Here is a 17,369-nt window from a genome sequence, read left to right as displayed (position 1 = left end):
CTGGATGAGGAAAGCGGCCAGTGAAAGCATGTGATTACAAGAACCAGCCAGAGGAAAAGACTGGCTACTGAAGGAGAAATAAATCTCAGGAACAAGTTTGCTGAGTTGGAAAATGAAGGGGCACAACAGGCAGTAACAGAAGGTGGGAGGGCAAGGAAGAAAAGAGCAGCTAGTTCTACAAGAAGAGGGGAAAAGTCGATGGAGATAGCCGGAGTTCAGAGCCCCAGGAGTATAGAGGATGACTCGTGGAAGGTTGCAGGAGAGAACAAAAGATATGAGGACTTGCAGCCAGAGAGAACAGAAGGAGGAAGGCCAGAGAATTGCAACCATCAGGAAGGGGCAGGTCTATGTGATTGGGGACATCCTACTAAGAAGGACAGAGGGACCTGTCACCGGAGCTGATCTGGAGAACAGAAAGGTGTGCTGTCTGCTGGGAGCTAAGATATGGGAGCAGGAAATAATCCACTGATTGTCCTTCATGTGAGAACAAATGACACAACTGGATTCTCGCTGGAATGCATCAAAGGAGACTATGCCAGGATGGGGAAGATGCATTAAAAATGGAGACTCAGGTGATATTCAGTGGGATTCCACTGGGTTAGTACTTGGGGTCTGCTACAGACCCCGGGATCCATTTTGGCTATGAATAGAGACCTCTTTAATAATTTAATGAAATAAATATTACTGGGAATTGTAAGATTATGGGAGGTTTTAATTTTCCAAATATAGATTGGAGGAAAAGTGCTTCTAATAATAGTAAGGCCCAGATATTCCTGAAATGTGATGGCTAACAGATTTCTTCACCAAATAGTCACTGAACCAACAAGAGGTGATGCCAATTTAGATTTGGTGTTAGTGAGTAGTAAGGGCCTCATAGAAGAACTGATTGTAGAGGACAGCCTTGGTTTGAGTGATCATGAGCTAATTCAGTTTAAACTAAATGGAAGGATAAACAAAAACAGATCTGCAACAAGGGCCCTCGTTTTCAAAAGAGCTAACTTTAAAAAAAAATTAAGGGAATTAGTTAGGGAAGTGGACTGGGCCAAAGAAGTCAAGGAACTGAATGCGGAGAAGGCTTGGAATTACTTTAAGTCAAAGTTGCAGAAACTATCTGAAAATTGCATCCCAATCAGGGGGGAAAGTTCATAGGGAGGGGTTGCAGACCAAACTGGATGAGAGAACATCTCAAACAAGTGATTAAGAGAAAGCAGAAAGCCTACAAGGAATGGAAGGTGGGAAGGCTCCGTAAGGAAAGCTCCCTCTTGGAGGTCAGAAGATGTAGGGGAAAAGTGAGAACTGCCAAAGGTAAGCTGACTTGGACTTAGCTAACAAAATTAAAACCATAGTAAAAGATTCTTTAGCCATATAAATAAAAAGAAAACAAGGAAACAAGTGGGAATGAGATCACAAGAAATGAGATCACTAAGCACTGAGGATGGGGTGGAAATTAAAGATAATCTAGGCATGGCCCAACACCTAAACTAATACTTTACCTTACTTTTTAATATGGGTAATGAGGAGTTAAGTGGTAGTGACAGGGTGGCTAATGGAAATGAAGATATGGAGGTAGAAATTTCCACATTCGAGGTGGAAGTCAAACTCAAACAGCTCCATGAAACCAAATTGGGGGCCCAGATAATCTCCATCCAAGATTATTAAAGGAACTGGCACATGAAATTGCAAGCCCAATAGCAAGGATTTTTAATGAATCTGTAAATGGAGAATTGCAAATATAGTTGCTATATTTTAGAAAGGGGAAAAAAAGTTGACCCAGGAAACCACAGGCCTGTTAGTTTGACCTAGGATATATGCAAGGGCTTGGAACAAATTTTGAAAGACAAAGTAGTTAAGGACATAGAGGTAAATGGTAACTGGGATAAAATACAGCATGGTTTTACAAATGGTAGATCGTGCCAGGCCAACCTGATCTTTCTTTGAAAAGATAACTGGTTTTTTTTTTTTTTTTTAGGCAAGACATGCAGTACATCTAATCTACCTGGATTTCAATAAGGCATTTGATACTGTTCCACATAGGAAATGATTAGTTAAATTGGAGAAGATGGGGATCAGTACAAAAACTGAAAGGTTCATAAGCAAGTGGTTAAAGGGGAGACTACAATGTGTCAGACTGAAAGGGGAACTTTCAGGCTGAAGGAAGGTTACTAGTGGAGTTCCTCAGGGATTGGTCTTGGGACCAATCTTATTTAACATTTTCATTCATGACCTTGGCACAAGAAGTGGGAGTGTGCTAATAAAATTTGCGAATGACACAAAGTTGGGAGGTATAGCCAATACGGAGGAGAACCAGAATATCAAACAAGATGATCTGCATGAGCTTATAAATTGGAGTAATAAAAATGGAATGAAATTTAATAGTGTAAATTCAAGGTCACGTATTTAGGGACTAACAACAAGAATTTTTGCTATAATCTGGTGATTTGTCAGTTGGAAGCGACAAAGGAGGTGAAAGACCTGGGTGTATTAGTTGATCACAAAATGACTATGAGCCACCAATGTGATGTGGCTGTAAAAAAAGGCAATGCAATCCTAGGATACATGAGGTGAGGTATTTCCAGTAGACAGGGAAGTGTTAGTATCATTATACAAGGCACTGGTGAGACCACATCTGGAATAGTGTGTGCAATTCTGATCGCCCATGTTTAAGAAAGATTAATTCAAACTGGAACAGGTGCAGAGATGGGTTACTAGGATGATCAGAGGAATGGAAAACTTACCTTACAAGAGAAGGCTTGAGGAATTTGCCTTGTTTAGTTTAACCTAACAAAGGCCGAGAGGAGATATGATTGCTCTCTGTAAATACCATGGAGGAAGAAGAGTTATTTAAGTTAAGCACCAATGTTGACAGAAGAACAAATGGATATAAACTGGCCATCAACAAGTTTTAGGCTTGAAATTAGATGAAGGTTTCTAACCATCAGAGGAGTGAAGTTCTGGAACAGCCTTCCCAGGAGAGCAATGGGGGCAAAAAATCCTAACTGGTTTCAAGACTGAGCTTGATAAGTTTATGGAAGGGATGCTATGATGAGATTGCCTACCATGGCATGTGGCCCGGCTGTGACTGCTAGTAGCAAATATCTCCAATGGCTGGAGATGCGACAGTAGATGAGGAGGGCTCTGCTTTACCAAGGAGAATTCTTTCCCAGGTGTCTGGCTGGTGGGCCTTGCTGACATGCATAGGGTCTAACTGATCACTGCATTTGGGGTTAGGAAGGAATTTTCTCCCAGATCAGATGGACAGGGATTCTGGGGATTTTTCACCTTCCTCTTCAGCATGGGGCATGCATCATTTGCTAGTTTGAACTAGAGTAAATGATTGATTCTTTGTAACTTGACATCTTTAAAATCATGATTTAAGGGCTTGAGTAACTCAGCCAGAGGTTATAGGTTTATTACAGGAGTGCGTGGGTGAGATTCTGTGGCCTGCAATGTGCAGGAAGTCAGACTATGAGACAGTGTTGGGTTGAGATGCATTGGCAGGACAGTTTTGCACTATTATTGTTGCAGTTCCTGTTCTGTCAGTAAACTGAGGGCTTTAGTCTCTAGTGCAGTCAAATTGGCATCTGTTGGTAGCACTAAAGCCATTTACTTAAAAGAGGAAAAGAGTGCACAGGGAGGATATAAAAAGCAAAATTAAAATGATTTTTTGTGCAATAAATGTTTAAACACCAGGGTAATACAATTAAGATGTATTTCATTTTATTATAATTTTGCAATGTAATTTCAGACAGAATTCTGTAATTCAGAATAGTCATTTTTTTTCCAGTGTAATTTTAATCTGGCACTGGGCTCATAGAGAATTATCTCTAAATAGCTTTCTTATTTTTATTACATTTAATATATTTATTTGTTTTAAAAAATCTATCATATCAGATAACTGTGCTTTCAACAATATATGCCCCAATTCTGCAATTACTTAAGCATGTGCTTATCATTGTGGTTGTGAATAGTCCCACTGAAATCATGGGATGCTCCTGTGCACAAAGTTAATCATCTGCTTAAATGTTCATGAGATCAGGGGCACACTGTGTATTTAGGATGAGAAAAGGCTGGAAATCACATTGCTGTGGTGTCTTTTCTCTTCTTGTGCACATGCAGTTCATAGAGTTTAAGGCCAGAAGGGACGATTAAATCATCTGGTCTCACCTCCTGCATAATACAGGCCATTAAATGTCACCCACTTGTCCTTGTAGTGAACCCAATAACTGTTTATCCCAATTATGCTAATGGTAGTTATGTACCTGCATTAGGGAAGAATGGACCCTTAGGGTATGTCTACACTACAAGAGTAGTTCGATTCAACTTAAGTCGAATTTGTGGAATCGACCTTACAAAATCGAATTTGTGTATCCACACTAAGGACACTAATTCAACTTTGTGAGTCCACACTAACGGGGCCAGCGTCGACTTTGGAAGCGGTGCACTGTGGGAAGCTATCCCACAATTCCCGCAGTCCCCGCTGCCCATTGGAATGCTGGGTAGAGCCCCCAATGCCTGCTGGGGGAAAAAATGTGTCAAGGGTGGTTTTGGGTAACTGTCATCATTGAACCGTCAGTCCCGCCCGCCCTCCCTCCCTGAAAGCGCCTGCGGGCAATCTGTTCGTGCACTTTTCTGGTCAGTGACAGCGCGGACGCCACAGCACTGCGAGCATGGAGCCCGCTGCAGTTATGGCCGTTGTCAACTCTTCGCACCTTATCATCCACCTCTTCCACAGTCAGCTGCTGAGAAATCGGGCTACTTTTCAATGGTGCTGCAAGCACTGGTGGACCATAGGGGACGTTTTACCAACATCAACGTCGGGTGACTGGGCAAGGTTCCAGGAACTCTGTTTTCAGGAACTCTGGTCTGTTTAGACGCCTGCAGGAAGGTAGTATCTTCCCAGACCACAAAATAACTGTTGGGGATGTGCAGATGCCTATAGTGATCCTCGGGGACCCAGCCTATCCGCTAATGCCCTGGCTCATGAAGCCCTATACAGGCGCCTTGGACAGTGACAAGGAGCTCTTCAACTACCGGCTGAGCAAGTGCAGAATGGTGGTGGAGTGTGCTTTCGGACGTCTCAAGGGGAGATGGCGAAGTTTACTGACTGGCTCGGATCTCAGCGAAACCAATATCCCCATTGTTATTGCAGCTTGCTGTGTGCTCCACAGTCTCAGTGAGAGCAAGGGGGAGACCTTTATGGCGGGATGGGAGGTTGAGGCAAATTGCCTGGCTGCTGATTACGCTCAGCCTGACACCCATGCGATTAGAAGAGCCCAGCGGGAAGCGCTGTGCATCCGGGAGGCTTTGAAACCTAGGTTCCTCAGCGAGCAGTGTGACCTGTGACTGTTCAGTTTCTTTACAGAGAAGCTGAACCTGCCCCTATTTCTTTACCCAGTTACTGTTGACTAGCCTCTGCAGTTACAAACCCCATTCACCCTGTTTCTCCCACTTCCAACACACGTGTAAAAATAAAATACATGTTCCATTGTTACTTAACAAAGGTTTCTTTATTAATGACTTTGCGTTAAAGGGTTGAAACTGGGACGCAGACTGTGCTGGGTAGGGTGTGCAGTGATGTAAAGACCGCCTCTAAACTCGAGGAATGACAGGCTCCTGCTCCTAGAGTGGTCCGCAGTGCCGGACTGGTTGTTTCAACAGAGCCTGCCATCCCTCCTTTTTGGGACTCTGTGTGCGGGGGCTATGTGACCTTGTGGCGGAGGAGGACGGATACAGATTCCTCTGCTTCGTGGCTCTGTGGTCCAGGACAAGGACCGCTGCATAAGATCTGTAATCGCCCTCCCCCCGCTACAAAGTCACGTACCCCCCCACCCACACAGAACCTGGAAACCACCTCCCATACCGACCAGGGTGCCTACTGACTGCACTGTGTGTGTGACCTGCTGCTGATCTTGCCCCCGTGTCTGTACCCTGGTAAAGGTGACTGTCCTGTCCAATTACCAACCCCCTTCCCCCCCTTCAAACACAGTCTCCTCTAAAAGAACATGACGGAAGCAGTAATTAACAGAAAAGTATTTTTTATTATCAACTAGCCAGTTAGGGGATGAAACTGGGACGGGGGCTTGGGTGAGGCGGGAAGGAAAGGACGTCTCAAAATTTAGGGTATGAGAGCTTTTGGGTACTTGAGCACTCTGCTGGGGTGCAATGACAGTTTTAATGCCCCCTGGCGCCCCTCCTTCTGGTTATTTTGGGTGAGGGGGGTATGGGACTTTGTGGCGGGGGAGGGCGGTTGCAGATACACTGCAGGGGGGCTCTGTCCTCCTGCCTGCGGTCCTGCAGAACATGCACAAGGCGCCGGAGCGTGTCCGTTTGCTCCCTCATTAGTCCAAGCAGTGTTTGAGTCGCCTGCTTGTCTTCCTCACGCCACCTCTCCTTCCGTTCGCTGTGTGAGCGCTGGTACAGAGAGAGGGTCTCCCTCCACTGGCTCTGCTGGTCCGCCTCGTCTCGGGAGTGGCCCATAAGTTCAGCGAACATCTCGTCCCGTGTCTTTTTCTTTCGCCGCCTAATCTTTGCCAGCCTCTGTGAGGGGGATGCTGTGGCAGGTCTGGAGACAGTCGAAGCTGTGTGATGGGAAAAAGGGAGTGAATTCCTTGCAAAGATACATTTCTGCGAACAATGAACACAGTCTAGTCTGTGTCTGTGAACAAAAGCATGCACAGCACCTATCTCGTGCGCACTCCTGCTGCAGGCAATCCGGAAAGCATAAACTCTACCCCTGTTCCACCCCATCGCAGTGTCCCCCGACCCTTGGAATTCCGGGTTGAGATCCCAGTGCCTGATGGTGCAAATTTCATTGTCGCGGGTGGTTCTGGGTACATGTAGTCACTCATTCCTTCCTCCGGGAAAGCAACGGCAGACAATCATTTCGAGCCCGTTTTCCCTGGATTAGCCTGGCAGACGCCATAGCGTGGCAACCATGGAGCCTGTTTTGCCTTTTGTCATTGTCACCGTATGTGTACTAGATGCCGGGGACAGAGGCAATTCAGCAGCGCTACACAGCAGCATTCATTTGCTTTTGCATGACAGCAGAGATGGTTATCAGCCATATTGCAATATCTACCATGCCATTGTAAATTGGCAAGGTGATGATGGTTAACAGTCCTACTGCACTATACCTTCTGCTGCTGTCATAGGTGCCCCTGGCCGAGATCAGCCGGGGGCGCAAAAGACAAAACTGGGAATGACTCCCCGAGTCAATCCCTCCTTTATGGCATCTAAAAATAGAATCAGTCCTGCCTAGAATATGGGGCAACTGTACTAGGGTTGCAGTGTATCAGAGAACTAGAGAGCACAGCCGCTCCGTGTCAGATCCCGCAGGAATGACAAGCTGCATGCCATTCACTGGGGGTGCCCCTGCAACAACCCCACCTGTTGCTTCCCTCCTCCCCCAGCCTTCCTGGGCTACCGTTGTAGTGTCCCCCCATTTGTGTGCTGAAGTAATAAGGAATGCAGGAATAAGAAACAGTGACTTGTTATGGAAATGAAATGAGGGGAAGGCAGCCTCCAGCTGCTATGATTGTCCAGACAGGACATTAAGCAGTGTGTGGGAGAGGAAAACAGCATCCTGCTGCTATGACAGTCCAGGCAGTACAGAATCTTTTCTTTACACATGAAGGGCGGGGGCTGATGGAGCTCAGCCCCCTGTTGCTATGATGAAGACAGTTAGCAGGCCGTCTACTTATGGGCTGATGACGAGGACGGATAGCAGTCCTACTGCACTACACCATCTGCCACAAGGCTGATGATGAGGACGGGTACCAGTCGTATTGCACCATCAGCCACCCATGAGGCGGGGGGGTGGGTGGGGAGGATGCTACAGTAGAGTGCCGCAGCATCGCGTCTACCAGCAGCATTCAGTACACATTTAAAAGAGTCAAGAGACGATTTTTTTTTCCTTTTCCTTCTGGGGGTGGGGGAGGGGGGTACATTGACGAGCTTTGCCCTGAACCGCCGCGGACAATGTATTTGACCGTACAGGTATTGGGAGCTCAGCCAAGAATGCAAATGCTTTTCGGAGACTGCAGGAACTGTGGGATAGCTTGCGTCCTCAGTCCCCCCTCCCTCCCTCCATGAGCGTCGATTTGATTCTTTGGCTTTCCGTTACGCTCGTCACGCAGCAGCGTGCTGAGTCTCTGCTACGCCGTCTGTCCAGAGATTTTTTAAAAATACTTTGGACCAGGCGTAACATTACAGTAATTCCCCTAATTAGATGCAGGAGTCTCCGAGCGAGATCACCCTGAGGACGGTCACTGAAGGAGATAGAGAGCGCATGCTGCGTGAAAGCCGGCACAAACCAGGGGCCTATGCAGCCGTGCTCGGGGAGGCAATGCTCCCTGAGTACCTCATGAAAGCCTGGCGCGGAAAGGTGTGCTACCACGGAGCACCCAATAAGGCCGCTTTCCCCAGGAACCTCCTGCGGAGGCTTTTCGATTACCTCCAGGAGAGCTTTGTGGAGATCTCCCAGGAGGATTTCTGTTCTATCCCCATATATATAGACCTCCTTTTCACATAGTTCAGATTCCTGTTACATTAATAATAAAAGTTTACATGTTTAAAGCACTTACCGACTGATCCTTTCCCTGATACAGGGTCCGGGTTAACGGCCAGGGAGGGTTGGTAGGGGATCTCCATGAGGGTGATGAAGAGATCCTGGCTGTCGGGGAAAAGAGCGCTGTAAGCGCTGTCGCCTGCCTCGTCCTCCAGAAACCCTTCCTCATCTTCCCCATCCACGAACATTGCTGAGGAACTGGACGTCGACACTATCCCATCGTCGGAGTCCACGGTCACTGGTGGGGCAGTTGTGGCAGACCCACCGAGAATGGCATGCAGTGCCTCGTAGAAGCGGCATGTCTGGGGCTGGGATCCGGAGCGTCCGTTTGCCGCTTTGGTCTTGTGGTAGCCTTGTCTCAGGTCCTTGATTTTCACGCGGCACTGTGTTGCATCCCGGCTGTATCCTCCGTCTGTCATGGCTTTGGAGACCTTCTCGTAGGTCTTTGCATTCCGTTTTTTGGAGCGCAGCTCCGAAAGCACAGACTCCTCGCCCCACACACCGATCAGATCCAAGACTTCCCGGTCAGTCCATGCTGGGGCCCTCTTTCTATTCAGAGATTGCATGGACTCCTCTCCTGGAGAGCTCTGCATCGTTGCCGGTGCTGCTGAGCTCGCCCCGATGTCCAACCAGGAAATGAGATTCAAACTGGCCAGACAGGTGGCCAGACAGGAAAAGGAATTCAAATTTTCCCGGGGCTTTTCCTGTGTGGCTGATCAGAACATCCAAGCTTGGACTGCTGTCCAGAGCGTCAACAGAGTGGTGCACTGCGGGATAGCTCCCGGAGCTACTAAGGTCGATTTCCGTCCACACCTAGCCTAACTCGACATGGCCATGTCAAATTTAGCGCTACTCCCCTCGTCGGGGAGGAGTACAGAAATCGAACTAAAGAGCCCTCTAGGTCGAACTAATTAGCTTCCTGGTGTGGATGGGTGCACGGTTAAGTCGAATTAACGCTGCTAAATTCGACATAAACTCCTAGTGTAGACCAGGCCTCATAAAACTGAGCTCTCCAAATAGAAAATTAGCTTCTTCATCCATGCACGCACACACAATGCACTCTCACTGTAAGCATATTACAACTGGTTAGGATACAACAGAATATTTATCATGTTTATTGAATTCCATTACAAATGTGTTTGGAGCATATACCTCTTGCTGTATGAAATCTTCTCTCTCTCTCAGGAACAGTATAATAGAAAATAATGATTTTTAAGCATCTCGCTTCCTAGAATTTGCTCTGTTTCATAAGTTTTGAGCCAGAGCCAGACATATTTTTCCTCTCTGTATTTACTGTATGCAGCAAATATTTTTCCACGTATTAGAGTTTTATGACTTTACGATAGGTGACAAAACTTTATGAATTCCTTTGTTAATCCATATAATATTACTAATCCTGATTACAGTGGGTGATGTCTACATAATTCCATAAGAATTATATTGTAATTGGACATATTAATTAATATCACATATTACTCCTTGTTTAGAATATATTGGTTGAGTGTGGACTGTATTTCTTCAGGTTCCTTTATTCCTCCTCATCCTCGATGTGTTCTATTTGTAGTGTCCATTAGATTAGTCATTTTTGTTTTATTACAGAAAGAATCCAAACTCCAGACTAAAAAAAGGTAGTGAAAAGGACATTGGGAAGAGATTGCTGCTTCTTTAAATCTCCAGGGAACAAATAGAATCATAATTATACAATAGCAATAACATTTGTTCATCTCCTGGGGAATGTATTGGAGTTGCTATACGCTCTATGGATTAAATAAAATTTGTGTTAGTTTATTTTTACATACAAATAGAGCAATATATACAAATAAAAATTGGACCAAAGGTGTTTTTATGATTATTTTTTAAAAAATACAAAAAGGTAAATGATTTGCTGTTTGTATATATTACCAAATACTTCACATTTCACAAGATAGCCAGTTAAATTACGCAGTTATGCAACTTTAAAACTTGTTAAGCTGCAAGACCAAACAATACAAAATCAGATGGTATTACAGAGAAATAACATGTTGGAGTGTGTGTGTGGGTAACAATTTTTTTAAAAAGGGAAGGAGGAGATTGGAGGACGGACAGAGGGAGGGGAAAAGCAGAGAGATAAGACGGAACGGAAGTTTAGTATTACTTGAGCTATCTCAACATTCTTTACCCAAATGTATCAAGAAGCGGGGTCCAAATTTCTTCCAATTCATGTAATTGTTCTCTATACCGATAAGCTGCTATTTCTTTCGCTGCTAGTTCAAATAGGTTCATGTAATCAAAGGCATTTTTAATATGAGTGTTGGTAATGTTTGTTGTGTTTTATGTAAATAAGTAAAACCCTCTTTTGACTTTTGGTTAATTTCTCTTTCAGTTGTTCTTCAGGCGTGCAGCCTAGTCCTTTATCCAGTCAAGTTCATCGAGACAGTCAACTTGAAAATATACCATGAGTTCAATTGGGGCTATGGCCTGGCTTGGGGTGCAACTATATTTTCATTTGGGGGTGCCCTCCTTTATTGCCTGAACCCTAAGATCTATGAAGACTACTACTAGTACACTTTAGTTTGAGAAAAAGAAAAGAAATAACAAAAGGATTACTCCATCTTTTCTAACTCGCTGTTTTTTAGAATATTCGTGGAGCACCAAGCAGTCTGCTCTGTTGATTTAATAGCCTTTGCCTTTTGGCTGCAAACACTATAACTAGCTTTTACATCCATTTAAGAGAACTGCGAAAATTAAGATTGCTGAGCTTACACAGGCAAACGTTGGAAGCTGCTGATATGTTAATGTCATTTTTCTTGACAACAAGCAAAAGATCTACCTACAGCAATCATTGCGAGAGACATTGCTGGAATGAAAATGCAGTGCCTGCTTCTGCCATCGCCTGCAGGGGAGCAGCTGGCATAAGCTCCATTTAGAAGTTTCCTTATATCATGGCGGATTCAGATGTCGTGATAGCAGGTGGTGCCATCTTACATCAATAAGTGGTGTTGGGCCCTGGTCACTTGCTAGAAAAAGCTCTTGAGGAATTAGTTGCAAATGACCATGTGTTGGGGGCAATGAATGTAAATGATCAATTACTTTCCTAATGTCTGCATTGGACAGTCTGCTGAAAAAACAACAACAGCAGTTTATGCATTGGCAATCCACATCTTCCCTGCCAACTGTGGCAGATCCCTGAAGGGAAGTCAAAACCTGGAGACATATGCTTCTAATTATGTGGCTGGAAGTTGTCTCAGCTTTGAGTATTGTGGGGTGGGGTGAAGGGTAACAGGGCCTCGAATTTCCCTGAGGCAAATAAAATGCATATATGAGCTGCATTTGTCTTCATGCCCTTTTAATTTCCAAACTGTGCAGTAAAAACGCATAAATAACAAGTCCAACTATTTTTATAGAAGGCATTTCTTTGTGTGTGTGTGTGTGTATATATATATATATATATATATGCAGAGGAAGAAACACATTACATCTCAAAATGGTAATATTTGCTGTAGCGCAGTGGTTAAAGCACTAACTTTGTATGCCTTCTTCAGAGTCTTGGACTGCTATCTCCATTTTGGGTCAGTAATGCAAAATAAACATCTTAAAATCAGTTGCTCTCTCTGTATGCCCTTATGCTCTGTTTTGATGGGAAATACCTAAAAGTTCATATAAGTTTGAGGTGGAATTGGATTAAATCTAAAATAACTAATTGCTTGGTACTTATTAAAAGTATTTATTTTTTTAAAAGCTGTTTATTAGAGAGAGACTGCCACTTTCTAAAAATCCAGTTACTTTCTGTCTCTAATTGAAAGAACATAGCTGAGATCTAGTTATGTACAGTATAAAAATGTTATCACTACAGTATGTAAGCTCAGATATTTGTTTTTCTCTGAGTGTAAAGGGTTGATTGACATCCGTCTAATTACTACTTGCTGAATGTTTCCCACTTAAAACTTCCAGAGGCTATACAAATGAAATGAGACCCAATTAAACTAGGGTGGAATTTTTAAATTGACTTACACAGCATAACTTTTATTTTTGTTTAATATTTGCTTATTTGGGTACTTTGAATTAATTGTGAACATATTTTTATACAGTTCTAATATACAACTTTAGAAATAATTATTTTTGTTAATGGAGAAATTTAAAATATATCCTAGTTGGACCTCTGTAAGAACAGGGACTTTGAAGCTGTAAAAATGCATTCGTATGGTTGATGTATTGCTGGTTCTGCAAAAGGATTGCAGAAGTACTTACTATAGGATGTGGTCCTAATGTTGTTAAATGTACTCGCCACAGTTTACAGAGAGAGGCAATTCAGCAATAGGTATAGAAGAAGCATAAACCTGCTTGTAGCCTGTTGTGTTTTTTAAAGTATTTCTGTCAAAATACCCCGTTCTTAACAAACCTAGGCCTCTCTGGGATAGAGTGTGTAATATCACAGGAGAAATAGTCAGCATCAGCACTCTTCCCTGGATCAGTGATGATTAGCTAGACTAGGATGACAGAGCAAGATGATAGCTTCACTTAAATGTTTTTGTGTGGCCTGCTGAAGGATGAGGGTAAAAGGGCATGAGGGAAAGGAGGAGAGCACCTTTCACTTTATCTCGCAGGCAACTGAGAATATTTGGAACTTTGCATTTTTTCCTGCGTGACTTAACCACATTCCAGGCCTTGGCTTTAACTGCAAATCTTTCTGGACTGCAACATAACACTGCTCTTATTTAGCAGCATTAGGAACATTGTGTGATGGAATGGGAATTAGGCTAATTTTAAGAAGTCTACTGTGAGTGGATCTCTATTCCTTTCTAGGGGAAATAGTGCTTTGGTGCTGACAATTACACAGCACTTTGCTTAGTACAAGGAAAGGAAGCCGTACAATGCTAGACCTATATCATATCTACTAATCTTAATAAACTCCCTCTTTCTCATTCTGTATAGCTAGAGAGAACATATTCAGTGGGCACATAAGTTCCACATATACTGGAAAACACACAATTCATAACATAAAAGGCCGTTAGGAAAACCTTTTCAAACTTGAGTGCCTAAAGTTAGGATCCTATATCCATACTTGGACATTAAAAGTTGGGGCCTGATTTTTCAGAGGTTCTGAATACCTGCAACTTCCTTTGAAGATAATGAGATCTACAGGTGATCAGCACATAATCACATAATCAGTTCACTGCCATTGCAGGGGCTGTGGGCATTGGTGGCACCTTGGTCTCTTCTGTTCTCCGCCTGTGGGACAAAGTTTAGTTTCCTGAGGACTGAAATGTTTTGGTCTAACTCAGAGGCATCTGAGTGAAATGTAATGGCCTGTATTATATTGGTCACTTTAGATGATCTAATGGTCCCTTCTGGCCTAAAACTCAATAAAACTAGTGGGGTTTGTGTGTGGGGAAACTTATCAGAATCGGGTCCTTTTTATTTAGTAGCCTAAGTGTGGGATTAGGAACCTAATTTTAGTCTATGTTGCTGTTTTTTTCCCCTACCATGGCCAAGATTGCCAAATATTGTATGTTTTGGCACCAAACTAAAAGTAAATACAATGTAAAGCTGAAATATTTTTTCTACCCATAGAATAAAACGCTCCTTTATTGGCGTGTATATACAATAGACATCATTTTTTATATATTATTCTTACATCATGCCTTCATCATTTCAGTTGTATTTGGCTTTACCTCACTAGCAAGGTAATTTTTCACACCATAAACCCATTGTTTCTCTTCCAAATATATATAGTGAACTTGCAAGCAGGGCTAGTTATCTTTATTTTTTAAGCTTAAAGTGTACTATCTGGTGCGACAAGTACCAACCCACTCTTTTGAAATTCTTGCACAACTACATTTAGCTTTTGTAAGTTCAACATGTAAATTTTAAAGACATAAATATAGAGACCTATGTGTTTGAAATATGAATGATATATGGATTAGCATGTAACTGTATATTATTAAACATGCAATGAACTAACTGGTAAGTGAAGTCTAATCTTATGGCTAGCAATGTAATTTATTCAGACTGTATTTTTGTACAGAACAGTGCACACTAACCTGTTGCCTCTGTGTCCTCTATAATGCCTAAAACTGTGCCTAGAGATTTCATTTGTCTTTACAAATCAATCAACTAAATACTTCATGCTGTTGATGGTATTAGTTTCTCTAATGTTGTTCTCTGTTTATTTTGAAAAGTGTATGGTATGTTTATTGAATGAATCCATCAAAATGTGGTTCATTTTTAATGGTCATTGTTAGGGGGAAAATACACCTGTTTTTTATCTAAACTGTTTTAAGTTTGCTGTTTTATTACCATTTTTGCATTTCACAACTTTTGTAGCTTACATGAAGTTATATGTGAAAAAGTAACTAAAATAAAAGAAGATTACACTAACAAAATGCACTTGTTTTGCCCCGTGTAGAATATTTAAACACTGAAAAGTTCTGCTGCTGTTTTTGTTAGGGAGAGTTAGAACCCAGGACTCTGTGTTTACTTAAATGAATTTGTTTGACACTTGGATATCACAATAAGGGCATGTTATAAAAAATATAGCTAAATTCTGCCCTAGTTAGTATCCTGTGGGGTTGACTGTGGTATACATCTCGACACTATTCAGCCCAAAATGCCCTTACACAATACATTGTAACATTTGAATGACAGAGCCCTTTAACTTGTTAAACAAAAAGCAGTGTATTGGCATTCAGAATGTACCACTCCAACTACTTCAATGGTAAATTAATCTGATATATTCAATATTCTTTTCCATATTTCCAGATTATATTGTGCTATTTTCTGTATGAGCCTGAAGTATGGGTAACTTTTGTTCGCTTTTTGAATAATCTTTTACACTATTCTTCGCTTTTAACCTGGAGGGGAGTATTGAACTGTGTATTTAAAAGCACAGTTTAAATAAAGAAAACATGTATTATGATCGCCATGACATTCAGGTTACAGCTTGTCAACCCCTTTCTCTCACTGGTAAGCTGAGATCTACTTGAGTCCACGCCAAACCGTGGAAACATAGTGCAGTGTGCAGCATGCCACAATAAGATGGACAGTGTTGGCCACGTTTGTATCCAAACAGTTTTGAAGGCAGCAACATCTTGCTTTGAATCTGCCAAATGTGCACCCAGCCACCAGCTTAACCTAACTGATTTTACTTCGGCAGTGGGGCAGTGTGGGACAGCAGGGCTCCCACCAGAACTAGGGCCCTGCCAGCCTGCTGCAGCCCACCCGCCGGCACAGTGCAGCCAGAGCTGGGGCCCTGTCAGTGGGGCTGGGGCCACTCCAGCCCACTGGCCTGGGCTGGGGTCCCGCCGGTGTGGCCAAGGCCATTCCAGCCTGCCCGGCCCGGCGCGACTGCGTTCAGGGTCACCCCGGTCACACTGACGCAGCCAGCCACAGGGGTTAACGGGTAAGGTCCAGTAAGCCTAATGCTTACCGGTTAACCATTTAACCTTTTACATCCCTAATAGCAATGGAGTAGTATCCTACAAAGGCTACTACTCCATCCATTGCTATGTAGGCCTTGGCCGACCAAAGAGTTGACATAGTTGCTTGCTCCTTGTAGAGCGCGAACTGTGGGCACATTTGTAGCCATGGTGCAGTTTGGGAAGCCTATTCTTACAAAGCCAGCAGTTATTTTGGGCACATTAGTTTTGCCCACCATCTTTGGGTAAACCACAGTCCTAATTGCATCACAAGGCTCCACCGCGCTAACAGTTAACTTGAGGTCTGTAGTAGCCAGCTTCCAGATGTCCACAGCAGCCTACTTCTAGAGTGGTATGGCCTCCCTCATGTATGTCTCTTGGCACGGGGAACTTGATGCAAGCTCCTCACACAACTACACGAAGGTGTGTTTCCTAATGCAAAAGTTCTGGACCTACTGCTAGTCATCTCACACCCCATGACAATGAGATCCCACTAGTCTGTGCTTCTGACCCTGCTTCAGATTCTGTGTGGAGAATCCACAGCTATTGCAGCACACATCAGGTGCATCAACTGTTCCAGAGCTGTACCTCACTCCGAGACGGTGAGGCATTCATACTGCTGCAGCATGGATGTTAGCAGGTGAGCTTGGCCAAGTGCAGGTTCATGGGCTTGGATGTCCAGAGCAGGGTACAGTATGTAGTGCAGACATATCCTGAGTAACTGCTCAGCAAAGCAAGAAAGGGGTGGATAATCTGGCCCTCAATAATTTGAAAGACAACAGACCTATTTTTGCATTTATGGAGGATGGATGGATGAACACTACCATCTGGGCACATGAGAGGGTGTGGAAATGAAGTGGTGGGAAAAGAATTCAGAAGAGAAAAGTGGGCCAATAAAGGAGAAGGACTGGGATTCCTTAGAAACCTTGAATTTTAGAAGAGAGGTAACAAGGGGTAGTAGGAAGGTAGTAATAGTAAACTAGAAACAAGGACATATATGCTACTCGAGTGCAAGATGGCAACATGGAAACAGAAGATGTGTGCAAGTTCCATCCTGTGGGTTGTGAAATACTGGCCATAGTGTGTCCTTCCAACCCCAAAGGGATGATGAAAAATGCCCTTCAGAATTATTTTAATTAAAATTTGCCACCTCAAAAAACTTATTTCTATATGTTTTGGTAGTACTTCCCCACCACATGTTTCATGCTGTGGAAATGACTAAATTCTGACTGAGTATATAGAAGTGTTGTTTTCTTCTGTGTCTCTTATTTCATTCCTCCCATTTTCCTTCACATTTGCTGAAATACAATTGTCAAACTTTTTTTCAAACACAAATTGGCTTTGAAATGGCCAGTGGAAATTAAAGGGGCGCTGAGGTTTGACAGGACCCAGCATTATCTCCCACAGTA

The 17,369-nt window shown here is 43.3% G+C and overlaps 1 protein-coding gene across 1 annotated transcript in view; it reads left to right on the top strand.

The window, feature by feature from the left end:
* Positions 1-14,922, top strand: part of TMEM47 (transmembrane protein 47) — a 44,079-nt gene extending 29,157 nt beyond the window's left edge. Inside the window, exon 3 of the mRNA XM_039520377.1 lies at positions 10,929-14,922. Coding sequence (XP_039376311.1) covers positions 10,929-11,107 — 179 coding nt within the window. The 3' untranslated portion in view covers positions 11,108-14,922. The remainder of the gene's footprint in view (positions 1-10,928) is intronic.
* Positions 14,923-17,369: the final 2,447 nt, after the last annotated feature.

This window comes from Mauremys reevesii, linkage group 1 (assembly GCF_016161935.1).
Source record: "Mauremys reevesii isolate NIE-2019 linkage group 1, ASM1616193v1, whole genome shotgun sequence".
NCBI lineage: Eukaryota > Metazoa > Chordata > Testudines > Geoemydidae > Mauremys > Mauremys reevesii.
Note: the sequence above shows the minus strand (reverse complement) of the source record. Positions and strands in the feature narration are given on the sequence as shown.